The 15,392-nt window shown below is 34.0% G+C and overlaps 1 protein-coding gene across 1 annotated transcript in view; it reads left to right on the forward strand.

Moving 5' to 3' along the window:
- Positions 1-15,392, forward strand: part of MAN1A2 (mannosidase alpha class 1A member 2) — a 196,494-nt gene that overhangs the window by 43,699 nt on the left and 137,403 nt on the right. The window contains exon 2 of the mRNA XM_031967376.1: positions 14,855-15,110. Within this exon, the coding sequence (XP_031823236.1) occupies positions 14,855-15,110 (256 nt within the window). The remainder of the gene's footprint in view (positions 1-14,854; positions 15,111-15,392) is intronic.

Genomic DNA, 15,392 nt, shown 5'->3' on the forward strand with positions numbered 1-15,392 from the left:
TTGCCAAGATAAGAAAACCTAAAGAAACTTCAGCCCTCCTAAACAGTTCCTACCCTTCAGAAGCTACTGGGGGAAAGGGAGACATATGTGTACAACGTTCACATAAATGGAAAGGTGAACAAAGATACAGAGAAATGAGAAAAGCTGAGATAATGGAGGGGAGCCAATTAATGATGTGATGTGTGTGTTGTGTGTGAGTATGACTGTGACTATATTACTATAATAATACACTAAAAGCCAGATGATCTTGTATTAATTGCAATGGACTATCTTGGTTCCTGAGAACATAGGATGTGATACACATTGCTCTTGGATGGAGAGAAGAGCAAGAGAGAAGAGCAAGAAGAGCTCTCGGAACCAAGGAAGGCTTACCAGGCTATTTTGGAAGAGACAATAAAGGATTTGAACTTTTTAACAGCTGGCTGCATTTGAGGTGATTATTAATCTGAACTGAAACTAAGGCTACCTCCAGAAGCTCCCCAAGAAACCTGCTCCCAGAGAATGATTATATTTTAGAAAAGAAGAACACTACACTTTGCTACCACAAAAAGGGCTGCTACAAACATTTTTGCATTTTCCTTCTTTTATGATTTCCTTGGGATACAGGCTCAGTAGAGATACTGCTGGATTAAAGGGTATGCACAGTTTATAATCCTTTGGCATAATTCCAAATTGCTCTCCAGAATAGTTAGTCAGTTCACAACTCCACCAACAGTATATAGTGTCCCATTTTTCCCACATCCCTTCCAACATTCATCATTATTTTTCCTGTTATCTTAGCCAATCTGAGAGGTGGGTAGTGGCACCTCAGAGTTGTCTTAATTTGCATTTCTCTGATCAATAATGATTTAGAGCATCTTTTCAAGTTTGTATAAATCTTAACCTTTTTCTGAAATCATTCTGCTTGCCATTTTTATAGCACAATAGTATTTCATCATAATCATATACCACAACTTATTCAGCCATTTCCCAATTGATGGGCATTCCCTTGATTTCTTGTTCTTTGCCAGCACAAAAAGAACTGCTATGAAAATTTTTGAATATGTTTGTCCTTTTCCTTTTCTTTTTTTAAAATATCTCTTTGGGATGCAGATAGACTAAATAGTAGTGTTGCATAGTTATATAGCAAAAGATATGCGAAGTTAGATGGTTCTTTTAAAAGTTGCTCTCTATAATGGTTGGATCAGTTCACACCACCACTACCAAGTGTATATTAGTGTCACAAGTCTTACACGTCCCCTCCAGCATTTATAATTTTCCTTCTCTGTCATATTAGCAATCTGATTAAATATGAGGTGGTATCTCAGAGTTGTTTTAATTTGCCTTCTCTAAATAATAGTCATTTAGTGCATTTTTTGAAAGACAGTTCTCTAATCAACTTAACATTAACCATGATTCCAGAAGGATAAAGAACTTTGTCCGCTTCATGATGGAGATGACTAATTAATAAGCAAAATAAAAAGTGCTAGATGGCCCAATGATTAGAGCACTGGGCCTTAAATCAGGAATACCTGAATTCAAATCCATCCTCAGACATTACTGACTATATTATAACCCATGGGGAAATCACTTAACCTCAATTTGCCTCAGTTTTCTCCATTATGAACATAATACCTGCATGCTGTGTTTGTGCAGGTCAAATATGTGTTCAAATAAAATGTTTAGCATAGTATATGATATATGGTAGGTGCTATAGAAAGCCTTTTTTTTTTCTTTCCCTTCCATTTTTGGACATTACCAATATAGGGCAATGTAGAGTTTCTCTATTTCTTGCCTTCCTTTATTTTCTTGCAGTGTGTGAGGCAGAAAAAAAATGAATTTTTGGTAATTGAAAAAAAAAAAGGTTTTTTTAAAATGAAGTATAAGAAATCCTCAGCTGTGAAGGTTGAGTAAAGGGAATGAATGCTATGGGAGGCTTGCGGAAGGGATAAAGAGATTTAAAAGAGCTGCTGTGGTGAGTGGGATAGTAAATTAAGGGGCTATATAAAGACTGCCTTATTACAACTCATTTGAGATGATCCAATATAAATTTAAAGTGGACCCAATTAATGTGGTTTTATGATTTTCTTTTTTGTGAACATATAAATAGGAGCCAAGGTGCCAGATTATGGGAGCATACCAAGGTTGGGATTTGGAACGTCTTGTTTGATGATGGGGTTAAGGGGGCAAGAGATTCTAGTCTAAATGTTAACATGTATTGGTTAATGGTTCACAAAGGGATTGAAATTAAGGAGAAAAGGGGGTAGCTAATAGTGTGGTTATGACCAGAGAGATTAGTAGTAAGGATGAAGTAGAAGAGATTAGTAGTGACGATGAAGAAGAAGTTTAAGGATTGTAAAATAGAGGGAAAGATAGAGTGATAAGAGAGCGATGATCAGAGAAGAAATTTCAGAATATATGAATGTGGAAATTGAAAAATACTTGTTGATGAGGGTCAAAAAATGAACTCAGTTTGGAAGGAAGTTTTGGAAATGTCCTTAAATAATAACTACCAGGATTTGAATTATATGATAAAAGTTTATTAGTTTGAACCTCAAAAGTCAGGAAGTGGCAATGGGTTTGCAGGTGGTTTTTAGTTTTGCTTTTTCTTTGCCTCATCAGAGGCATTTTTAGATGTTATTCATAAAGACCTACCTTATCTCTGAAAAGTTTTTATATTAAACTTTATAACAATGAAATGAAATCAAATTTAAGACAAGTCTTCTTTGGTGTCTTGGACCAATTGATTACAGGGATTGCAGGTTTAATGGCAGGAGGCCAGGATGCTGTTTCTGGCCTGTGAGTCAAGAGGAGATTGCGGTAGCCCTGCTTAAGTGGAGCTTTGCTCACCAGTCGTTTGGCAAGTGTGGCTTTTCCTTGAGCCTGAGCACTCCTGCTGCTGGTACAAGTGACAGGACACTGGAATTCTATTGGGCCTGTGCCTGACATGCTTTTCTTGACAATTTCTAGGGGTGTTGGTTGTCTCTTTTTTCTGAGCCCTTTTTATATGACCAGTTGGCTTATTCTTCTGGCTCAACAGGCTCTGGCTGGCATTTGTCATGCCATTTTTATAGTTGTCATCCTTGAGAACAGGCTTTTGCAGCCCCCATTCATATTCTCCATGAATGTTTCCATTGACTTATAGGTTACCTGTAATTTGATCCTCTGAGTCTGTAATGTGTGTTACATGAGTCACAGTTTTCTAACTTCACTGAAAGTTTGGTGTTAAAAATGGAGCTTTTGTGTCAGGTAGCATCTGGATTCATTCAAAGTCCTTTATGGATTCTGAAATGAAATCCAACGAGACACTATTCTCTTATTCAGCTGTCCAGTATTTTGCCTCACTATTTTGCTTGTCCAAGATACACTGATGGTTTGATACTTGCTATAATCTACACAATATGCATTCTTCTTCTACCTCTTCTTCTCCAAATTAGCTGGTTTACCATATTGATTCTTTTCTTTCGTATGGTTTAGTTTTGAGAAGATCCATATGTAGTGTTATCTAGAAAAGGATACCTAATTTTTTTTAAGAAATATTTTATGTGATATGTGTAGTACCTCATGATAATGCTGAACATATGTGATGAACATATCAATGTATTGTAGGTATCTTTTTCTTCTATGCCTTTCTTGATATTGATTATATTATTGCATAAGATACTTTTAGTTATATCCCTGTAGGAAATATTTATGATTTTCAATAACCAAGCACAGCAGGGAATTGCATTAATTGCACCTCTAAGTCAGTTGTTTGACTGGGAAAAGAAAATTATTTAAGTCTGCCTCTTGCTTTTGAATTTTGTGCATAGATCAGTCTCACAGATATTCTGGAGATGAGAAACATGAATGCCCCTTCAAGTGATGAGTATATGTTTCGTCCAGTACTACTTCTAATTCTTGGAAAAGATTTATGACACACAGCTGTTATGATTCTCAGAAACACAGACTTTTGATTTTTTTTTTTTTTTTTGATTTTGATTTTTAGTTCTGAACCAATTGTCTACATTTGGATATTGACCTCCCTGGTGTCTACTTCATCATCAATCTGTGTGTTGAGTTTGTTTGGCTCTTGTCAGGGTTTTTGTAGAATTTCTCTTTTTGTTATTGTTGTTTCATTTGTGTCTGACTCTTTGTGATCCCACTTGGGGTTATCTTGGCAAAAATAATCACAGTGACTTGCCATTTCTTTCTCCAGCTCATTTTATAGAAGATGAAACAGAAGCTCACATAGCTAGGAAGTGTGTGAGACTTCCTGACTCCAGGCCCAGCACTTTAGCCACTGTGCCACCTAGAGGCCCTTTTTTTTTTGTTTTTCAGTCAATGAGAAATTTGCAGTTTTGTTTCTATTTGCAAATTAGAAAGTTCTATCATGTTTCTGAACTAGATAAATTGACTTTAGTCTGCAGCCTATTTAAAATGAAGTTTCTTACTAGAACTATGCAGATATCTTTTAACAAAAAACTCCAGAGAAAAACCACAATTTTACATGAATGTCTGCTGTTATTCATATATATTAAATATATATATCGTCATGTATTTTTTTTTTGATAACCTCAGCTTTTTCACTGTATGAATGGTAACTTTTTTCATAAGACTACATTTCTTTCTCTCTTTAATATAAGACATGCTCAATAGTAAAAATGATGAGTTCTTAATCAGTAAATTTGGAGACTAGCTTTTATTACTTGTCTAATGTCATTAACTACCTGTAAAAGGTCATATCATCCTGTGGGTAGCTCAGTTAATGTTCATTTATTTCTTTGGATTATTGAGAAAATAGAACTTTTAGATGATATGGAAGTAGCAGTTAAAAGTTTGGACTAATTGATCTGGATGTAGAAATATTTGTATGGATTTTAAAATAAAACTACCCTTCAGCATATAGGGGAATTTGTATTATGATTGTATCAAAGAAATCAAAACTTCCAATGAAAGTAAGATAAACTTGATAGTAATAAAAGTTTTTCAGAAAGGAAATGAAGATAATAAGATTGCTTTAGTTTTGAAGTCTTGCAGAAACAGGGCAATAAGGTAATTTTTGGTTTTAAAAATTTGGGCATAGATATAACATTATTATAAACATTTTTTTCAGGGCCAAATGGCCTTGTTTCAGGTAGGCCCCATTGCATGTGTCAAACCTGATAAATTTTTCATTCATTGCTAGGGGTCATGGATGACTTCATTCTCATTGATGATGATATGATTAGCCAGGGAAATGTAAGTAGAAGCCAAGAAAATTATATTTGAAAGAGGGGAGAAAGCTAACTTTGAGATAAGTATTTTTAAAAATAGCTTTTATCTGTAAATATTTTCAGAATTTTATGAAAGTCTAAATAGATTATATCTTATTAAGGAGGTAAGGTTTCTCCCTTCTTCTTCCTTTTTATGGAAGCCATAATATTGTTTTGATCCAATTGTTTGTACATAGTGATTTTACTTTATTTTTTTAAAAAAATGATCTTGCCAGTCTAGACAGAATTAAAGTGATTGCTTATTTTAGGGGGGCATCTGTCATGGTTATAAATTATCATGACCATTTTGACCAGCTATTAAATAATTTCACTTTTCCTTGATTTCCTTAAAACTTTCAAAGCAAAGTCATCTGGTTTTAATGATTTATTCTTCATCTAGAAAAACTTATGTATTTGGCATTGTCTCATCTAGGGCCTTCAACCTATCTGCTTCCCCCCCCCCCAAAAAAAAGAAAAAATCCAATTTGGGAATGGAATAAAACCCTTTCTTTACTGAATCCATAATTTCTCGAAAGTTTAGTTCCTTTTCTCATCTCCCTAGATGTCTCTGCTCTCAAGTGCTGAAGTTGGAGTCAGAAAGATCTGAATTCAAATTTTGTTTTAAAAAATGTTTAGCAACTGTGAACTTGGGCAGGCTGTGTATCTCAATTCCCTTATCTGTAAATTAGAAAATTGAACTTGATTGTCTTTCAGTGACCGCTCCAGTTGAAATATCCTTAATTATTGTGTGTTTATTTACATGCTTATATAGTCCATTGTAAGTTCCTTGAAGACAGAAATTGTTTTCCTGTCTTCCTTGTAGGGATTTCAGAAACAATAGATGCCAACCTATAGCGTTAAAAGAGAATACCTATTAGAATATAAGTAATTGATCACTTCACTGATGGTGAACTTAATACTTTTTCACTTTGTGTGTAGTCCATTTCATTTATGAATAGGTCTTTGTGTTTTTCTGGATATCAAGTCCAAGTTTGCCTATTTGCAACTTTTTACATTATTCTTGGTTCTGCTTTCTGAAGCCAAATAGAACTTTTTCAGGAGACCTTTTCTGACTGCTAGTAGCCAGCCCCTTTAAAGCTTTCAATTTCCTTGTTTATGTTTTTTTATATGCTTGTATAGGTAGGTTAATATTGTCTCCCTGTGTAGACTGTAAATTCTTTGAAGACTAGAACAATTTTGTTTTTGTTTTTGTATCTAGCCCAGTTAGGTAGTGTTGAGTATCTGAAGCCCTTTTTGAACTCAGGTCTTCCTGAATTCAGCGTTGGTGCTCTAACCACACAGTGTCATCTAGCTGGAAACAACCCTTCAGAAAGTGTGTCTGTCCTGCCTCTCCCCATTCATCTTTTCCTTTTTAGATCAAATACCCCAGGTTCCTTCACCTAGTTTTATGGGATTGGACATAAAGACTTAGACTATTCTTATTGCCCTCATCTGGACATAGAGGAGTTTTTCAATGCCCTTATTAAACCGTGACCACCAGAACTGAGCCGAATACTCCATGTATTATGAGCAAGGCAAATCACAGAGGATTGTTAACCCTTCTTTCTACTTCAGTGGATTATCACCTTCTTCCTATACCTCATAGTTCAGTCCAGGGTTGGTTAACATCTTTGTGATCACTGATTCCTTTTCTAGATAGCCACCAACTGTCTCTTTATAACTCATTTTAGAATGCTCATGACCATATTTGCTGATCTCTAGTTTGCTTACTGTATAATCTCTTCACTTTCTTGAAAATTGGACCAATATTAGCTCTTCTTCAGGCCTGAGGTACAACTTTCATTTTTTTCAGTCTTTGAGGTATCACTGACAGAAGCTTAGTAACCGTCCCAACTGTCCCTTTCAGGACTTGAATTCATGAAGAGCAACTAAGAGCACTCTTATTTTCTTTTTGCTTATCTTGGCTATTTCCTCTGTATTAACCATCCCTTATAGGATTTTGCTGTGTTTGCCTTATTCCCCAAGGCACTCACTGCTTGTCTTCACCTGGGAAGTGAAAGTACTTGAGGAATTCCCCTTTATATTGTATTTTACTAGAGATGATGAAAGATATTAAGAAAAGATGGAAGAAAAAGAATCTGAATATATTGTAAAGAATCAAATTTAAGGCTGAAAACTTGACAAATAAAAGAATGAAATCAAGAATAACAGAAGAAAATACCCTTTTCTTTGGAGCCAGATAGTAAATATGAGGGTCTGTTCCCTAAACATAGGAAGGGTTTATTTCCTTGACTGAAAAAAGGAGGGAAGAGCCTCATATCTTTCAAATAAGCAGCACTTTGCCAACTCGACAGATCCTAACAAGCTAGATAAACTGCTATGGGCATTTCTTGTTAGTTTCTACTGCTTGACCTTTATTGTACCTAGACTTCAAGGGAGAGAAATATTATTCCAAGTTAATTTTCCTTCATCCAGTATGAAATCTTTTAGGATTAATGTAGTGAGTAGTTATTTCTCTCCCAAGCTACTTCCTTCACCACTTGACTGATTAGATGAGTGGGGGCTTCCTAGATTCTCATTTCCTTTAGCTCTGTGATTCTGATCTTAAAAGTAGAATATATACACATTCTATTCAGGTAGCCCCACACAGAAATCCCAAAAAGTTTTTATCAGGGTAAATATCATGTGTGGCTACAAAGGTGAGAGTTGTAAGATTTCATCAGAATTCTTAAAGCAAAATTTCTAAAGCACTTTAACAAGACTATAATATTGGGCCTACAAAATCTCACAAGCTTGAAAGATTTTCAAGCATCTTGTGTACATTACCTATAATTGTTTCTAGAAGTATATTTAACAGTAACTGATCTTCAAGTGAGTACTTTCTGTTTCTTGGAATTATCCTGGTGACAAATTAAATGCTAATTTGAAGAATGTAGCCATCTTGCTTCTTTCTACATTTCTGCATTTACTGACACCAAGAAGAAGAAATGAGTAATGATGTTTAGTGACTTACTGATGAAAAATTGTAAATAATATACGTAACTGATGTGGTTAATAGATATTTGTGCTGCCTTCCTGGAATATTTATTTGAAGCATGAAGTACTTACTGAAATTTATTAGATCTGTCCATTTTTTCCTAATTTACATTGGGAGAAATAATTGACCTAGAAGAAACCTAAACTGCATTTTTAATAAATTTAAGTTCACCAGTTGATTTCAGTTTAAAGGTAAGTTTTTTTTTTTTTTTGGTGACATGATGAAAGGCTTGTCCTTGTACCTCTTCAAGTCTAATATTTTATTGGTGACTTTGATAAAAACATAGAAGATATTTTAATCAAATTTTTGGATTACAAGAAAATGGGAATGATAGCTAATTCATTTTTTCTATGATAGTATTCCAACTTTGTGACCCATATTGTACCAAAAGTTAATCTGAAATACTTAATACTAGAGATCTTTAATTACTTAAACACTGTATATTTAAAAAAACAACAAACCTAATTCCTCCTTCTTTCATCTTTCTTTTCACTTGAATCTTTTTGCTCTTCCTGTGCTAATCTCATCATATTTCTTGCTACTTCCTTCTCCTTGACTACTTACTAGTCTCTGACCTCTGAGAATTCTGGTGTCAGGTAGGCAGAGATAATATAAATAATTTAATGCAAACTTTGTGACTGAGACTTTGTAGTTTGCTGATATGTTAAATCATTTTTCATTCTTCTGTCATTTAATCTCAAGGGAGTAAAGGAAACAAACCTGACTCTTCCTCTCTTTTCCTTTTCACTGTGTCCTTTTTTTCTTATCCCATTCCTTGTTATCACTTTCTCCTTACGGACCAGTCTCTGCCTTCTGAGAATTCTTGAGCAAAAGAGAATGGAATACATTCCCATATTACTCAGAATGTACTATATGAGGCCCTTTTAAAACTAGATGGTACCATTTACTTGAGGCAAAAGGAAAGCCTTGTCAATATTAGTGATTCCCCTACCCCAAATCTTTTACCTCATCACTTTTTATACGAGTCACCTTATGACTCAGTTTTCAACTATATCCTTTTATAAAATTAGAAAGAGACTATCCGACAGGTACTGCCACTATTGGTCGTTGATATGAGTACTATTATTCAAATCTGCTTCTTGACAAAGTTTACAGTTTCTTACTATTTCCACTCTCTTTTTACCCCTTTATTATGAAAATCTTACCATTGGTCTTTGGTAATAATATATGGCAATGAATAATTAAAATTGTGTTACATAAAATGCAATAGAGAAATTCATTTTGAATGAAAATTGGCTTCTATAAAGGAGACAATTCTTTGTAGGTGTCACATCGTATGAACCTCTTCTGGAGTAGAAAACTTAGAGGCTAATATGGAAAAGAGTCACAAGGAATGAGAAAGTGTGGATAATGGCAATCTACTCTCTTAGAAGATGTCTTGTTATCTAAAAAAAGTGATGTAGTCATTCAAATATTTTAAAGTGTTACAAATTTCCACAGCTTTACAAAAAAAAAAAAAAGCCCACAACAAACTAATGTTAAACTATGTGTCTGTCACTCTAAACTCACAATTTGGTATGTGTATGTGTGTGTGTGTGTGTGTGTGTGTGTGTATATATATATATGCCACATTCTCAAATACTGAAATAGATCTATAATCTCATCTCTAACAATATAGATTCCCTCCTTTTCTCCTCCTCCCCCCCTTTTTCATTCATTGTACAAACAGACTCTAGAGTCTCTCTGGACAATTCTTCAGGTTTTTGTTTTTTGTTTTTTTCTTTTTTAAAGTCTTTTCCCTTTCATATTAAGTCTTGCGCTGTCACCGAGTTTTTGTGGCAGAGCTGAGTTTAAACATAGTTCATCTTTTTGTACTCTTGCCAGGATAGAAATAGATAAGGATGACCAGAATTATGAATGAAATGTTGATTTGAACTTGGATGTACTTCTGAATTGGTAGAAATGTGATTTGATAGAAGTAATGATCACACATGGCCCTCATAAACTCTTTTTGTTTTTATTGTTTACCATCTTTCAGATTTTGAGAATCCTGCCTAATAGTGAACTGTGCATGTCAATTATAGTGACCATTGTGAGTCCTGAGCCTTATCTCCACTCCAGCAACTTAAATGATGCTAAGGATTCTTTCTCTCTTTCCCCTATTTTACATCATGTCTTCAAATGACTGCTATAGTGTTTATTGCATTGTGACAAGAAATGGCATTTACCCAACTGTAATTCTGCAAACTCTTAAGAATGGAACATAAAACCTTTTTAAAATCTCTCTAATTATTTATCAAGCACCTACTATTTGCCAGACATTTTTATTTATAAGCCTTAGAAGCAAATTAAAGGATTAATCTGAGATTTCAAGATAATGAACAGAGACTTTATAGAAAGTAAACTGATTTAGTTATGTATTGATAACCTAAATTATATTCTTTTGTAACAAAACTTGGATAAGTCTTCAACTATCTACTGATAAGGTAGATAGTTCTTTCTTCCCAAACTAGCAAGAAATACAAATTTTAGTATCTTTGGTACCTGAAATCTAGTCATTCAGTTATAGTCTCACTTTGAGGTCTATTAATTTAGTTAGAGTTGTCTTTTTTATTACATTCGTTCTGCTTACACATGAGCAGTTGATATTTTTCCAGTTGTTTAGATCTGACTGTATTTGTGGAAAAATGTTTTGTAATTGTGTTCATGTTGTTCCTGGTATTGTCTTGGCAGATAGACTTCCAAATATTTATTTGTCTAAGATTATTTTAAAGGGAATTTCTCTTTCTTTATCTTGCTTATGGGCTTTGTTGGTCATGTATAGGAGTGCTGGTGATTTGAAAGACTCCTTCATTTAATTTTTTCCAAATAGTTTATATAATAGAGGAATTGTTTGGTAGAATTCATTTGTAAACCCATTTTGCCTGGGAGATTTTTCTTAGGGAATTAGTTTATGCCTTATTCGGTTTCTTTTTCTAAAATGGGATTATAAATATTTTATTCTGTTAAGCTGCGCAATTTATGTTTTTGTAAATATTCATCCATTTCACTTAGGTTGTATATTAGCATATAATTGACAAAATAGTTCCTAATTCTTCCTTTAATTTCCCCTTCATTGGTGGTGAATTCACCCTTTTAATTTTTTATTCTAATAATTTGGTTTTCTTCTAGACAAATTAAGCAAAGATTTATGTATTTATTTTTTCTCCATAAAAGCAGTTCTATAATTAATAGTTCAATAGTTTTATTACTTTAAATTTTGTTAATCTCTTTTGATTTTTAGAATTTCATATTTGGTATTTATGTAGCAATTAAAATTTTTTTCATTTTCTAGCTTTTTTTAGTTGTATGTTCATACTCTGAATCTTTCTTAGATGGTTCTATGCCAAACTGAGCCTTTTCTTCTCTCATCACCTATTATCAATGAATCATTCAGTATCCAGTTATTAAGCAGTACATAATATGTGCCATGAATCATGCTAAGCTTTGGTGATACAACAGAGTTTTTGTCCTCAAAGACTACATTCTGTTGAGGCAGATAGGATTATATATATAAAATACACACAAAGTAATTGGGGAGCATTGTTGATGGATAGCCAGAAAGGCTTCATGTAGCAGGTCGTATTTGAGCCTCACTTTGAAGAAATGAGCAAATCTTTCATTCATTCATTCATTCATTTATTTTTATTATTATTGTTAAAGCTTTTTATTTACAAAGCATATGCATGGGTAATTTTTCCAACATGGATCCTTGCATAACCTTTTCCAAATTTTCCCCTCCTTCCCTCTACCCCCTCCCCTAACTGGCAAGTAGTCCAATACAATTTAAATATATTGAAATACATGTTAGACCCAATAATATATCTTGTTGCACAAGAAAAATCAGATCAAGAAGGAAGAAAAAAAAAAACTGAGAAAAAAAACAAAATGCAAGCAAATAACAACAGAGAGTAAGAATGCTATGTTGTGTTTCACATTGTTCCCACGTTTCTCTCTCTGAATGTAGATGGCTCTCTTCATCACTGCACAAATGGAACTGGTTTGAATCATCTCATTGTTGAAGAGAGCCACCTCCATCAGAATTGATTGTCATATAGTCTTGTTGTTGCCATGTATAATGATCTCCTAGTTCTGAAATGAGCAAATCTAAGGCACAAAGATCAACATTAAGAACTTTCCAAACAATAAGAGCAACCTTTGGAAAGCCTTAGAAGTGCCACATGAAATTCTGTGTATGAGGAACAAGATGGCAGCCAGCTTGATTGGGCCTTAGTATTTGAAGGGTAGTATATGTAGTATACTAAGACTAGAATGGTGGGTTGAAGCCAGATTGTGAAATAAACTTAGCCAAGCAAGATACATTTGATTCCCAGTGTAAAAAGGGTGCTGAATGGGGATGATTGCTATATGAGTGAAAAGAAGAGGACAATTGTGAGATCTACTGTGGAGATAGAAGAAGATTAATAATAACTTATTGGATATGTGGTGTGAATGCAAATGAAGTATTAAGAAAGACACTGAGGTTGTGGATATAGGTGACTGGAAGGATCAGTGGTGGTAGAAATAGGGAAGTTTAGGTGAAGGGTATGGTTTTGGGAAAAGGTGTGTTCTATTTTGGATATATGGAAGTTATGATGTCTTCAGGAGAACTAGTTCAAAATGTAGGGCAGTTAGTGTTGTGGGACTGGTGAGGTTATGAAATGAAAGTGTATAGAATGAGAAAAGATTTAAATACATGTGAAGCATATTCACAATTAGGTGGTATAATATGGATTATGATCCAACAAAAAAGATTTGAGGGAGCAGAGAGATAGGAGAAAAACCTAAAGAGATCTGTGTTGTAAAACTTAGAAAGGAGAGCTAGTATCTAGGGAGGTTAAGGTGGTCAGCAAAATCAAATGTTAGAAAGAATTTGAGAAAGGGCTATATTAGGTAGTTAAAAGAAATCACCAGTAACTTTATGATATCATGTTGTATTTTCCAACATTTTTGCGTGCTATCATGTATTTTTCTCTGTGTATATATTGTTAATGGGACAATAAAACTAAAGGAAGGGGGTTGTGACTGACATTTTATTTAGTGTTTAGCATTAAATTCAAAACTGATTTTTTACATAGGACATATTCTTACTGTGAAAGTTTGTAATGTTCTGGTTGTTTTTCTGGAGGTCTCTGGACCAGCCTTCATTTCAGCAGATTAATCATCACAAGAATAGCCAGGGATGAAGTGCAAATTCTTTATTATCTCCTTCATAGTCTTGTTTCCTTGTCTGGGGCTTATGCTAGCTTTTTTGGAGGCCTTCCGGAGTCTTGGTTTCAATGGAGAAATGAAGGAGGACAAGCTTGCCACCATGGTGGTGTGAGATGGAATGAATCTGTCTGGCTGAGTTTATCCCAGCTTATATGCTCTATTATAATTATATTATCATAGGTGTGAATCTTGTAGAACTATATAAGTATAGACAACTTAGTCTTTATTATTGAAAAAGATTTAGATATTCACTAATGACTAATTTTTTGAACTAATATTTAAATACTTAAAAAGTTCTGTTATTTCCTTAAATTAGGGATACAACCTTCATGGTTTGGGAATAAAAATTATTTTATGATTATCAGAGTTAATTGCAAAAAAAAAAGTGTCTAAATTGGTTATTTTATGTGGGTGATAGTACCATTCTTTCAGTTTGGAATATATCATCATTTGTCAAATTTTGTTCATTTTGCCTCCTCAGTATCCTTTGTACCTGTCCCTGTTTCTTATTTACATAGTGTCTCCTATTTTAGTTCAGAATATCATCTCTCTCTCAGATTATTAACAACTTCCTAAATGATCTCCCAGCTTCCTATCTTTTCTCTTTCCTGACCTCCACATGATTGCCAAAATGATAGTTCTACAAATCATATAGAAAGTCATATAAATATGACTATATTACCTCACCAGTTTAACTCCATTGGATCTCTAGGAGCAAATAGAGCAAATCCTTTACAGCTTATTTCCAATTTATGATTTAAAGCTTATTTAAATATTCTCCTTCATGCATTCTTCAAGCCCAACTGGTGACATTGCAATACAAAATTTTTTGACTGTACTTAAATGCCTACATGTTATTATTATGGAAGAAAAGCTCTTTGAGGGCAGGCACTATATCATCTTGTCTTTCTCTGATTCCTTGTGACTAGCACCTAGTAGGTGTTTATTGCTGACTAATTAAGATCCACAGTGTATTAAAAAAATGTTGATTTAAGCACACATGATTTTCCATGTAGCTCTTTTCTATTTTCCTTTCATTTTTTTTCTGTCTCCTTGGCCCTTTTTATCTTTATTGCCTCATCTTATTTCTACCTTTCTTTACATGGGCTGGTTTTTGCTGGTTGTCATGGTTACTCTGTGTTTGTTTCCTTTATCATTCATTTCTAGATATGCCCATTTGTTTTCTGGGTTCTTTGAACTCTCAAGGTCATTTTGCCTATAATGCCAAATATATATGTGACATATATTTGGATGTCCAGGAACTTTTGAATCTCTTGCTAATGGATTAATAATGGATCTTCTAGTGGAAGAATTGAAAACAGTCAGCATGAGATGGTGGTGGAATACCCTGATGGTTATATATTCTTTATATATAAGTTCTTTTTATTGAGTCAGCTTTTAATTGCTTTTTTCTTCCTTGCTTATCTCCTAGGGAAGAAGAGGAACGTCTGAGAAATAAAATTCGTGCTGATCATGAGCGAGCTTTAGAAGAGGCAAAAGAGAAACTAAAGAAGTCTAGGGAGACAATACAAGCTGAGATTGAAACAGAGAAAAATAAAATAGCCCAGGAGATAAAGAAGAAAGAAACCAAGCCACTGCCACCAGTTCCTTTACCTAATCTCATAGGAATAAATGGTGGAGAACCTGAAGATGAAGACACCAGAGAAAAGAGAGAAAAAATTAAGGAGGTAAAGAGTTAAAATTTATACTGGGGAGTTAGTTGGTATATGTTTTGTAAATTTTTGGATCCGTATTGTTCATGACTTTGTATGTTATGTCCTTGTTGGGAGGGAAATCCTTAAGTTCTCCCAAAGTGTCTTTTTTCCCCCCAATTCTTGGGTAATTGTAAGTAGGATGGTTTCTTGTGATATTTATAGTAATATGAAATGTGAATATAATGTGTTTTTATTGCTGTTGTGGTCATTATTATATTATTTACTTGTCCTATGTTACTGTGTCATTCAGAAAAC

The sequence above is a fragment of the Sarcophilus harrisii genome, chromosome 4, assembly GCF_902635505.1.
Source record: "Sarcophilus harrisii chromosome 4, mSarHar1.11, whole genome shotgun sequence".
In the NCBI taxonomy this organism is placed as follows: domain Eukaryota; kingdom Metazoa; phylum Chordata; class Mammalia; order Dasyuromorphia; family Dasyuridae; genus Sarcophilus; species Sarcophilus harrisii.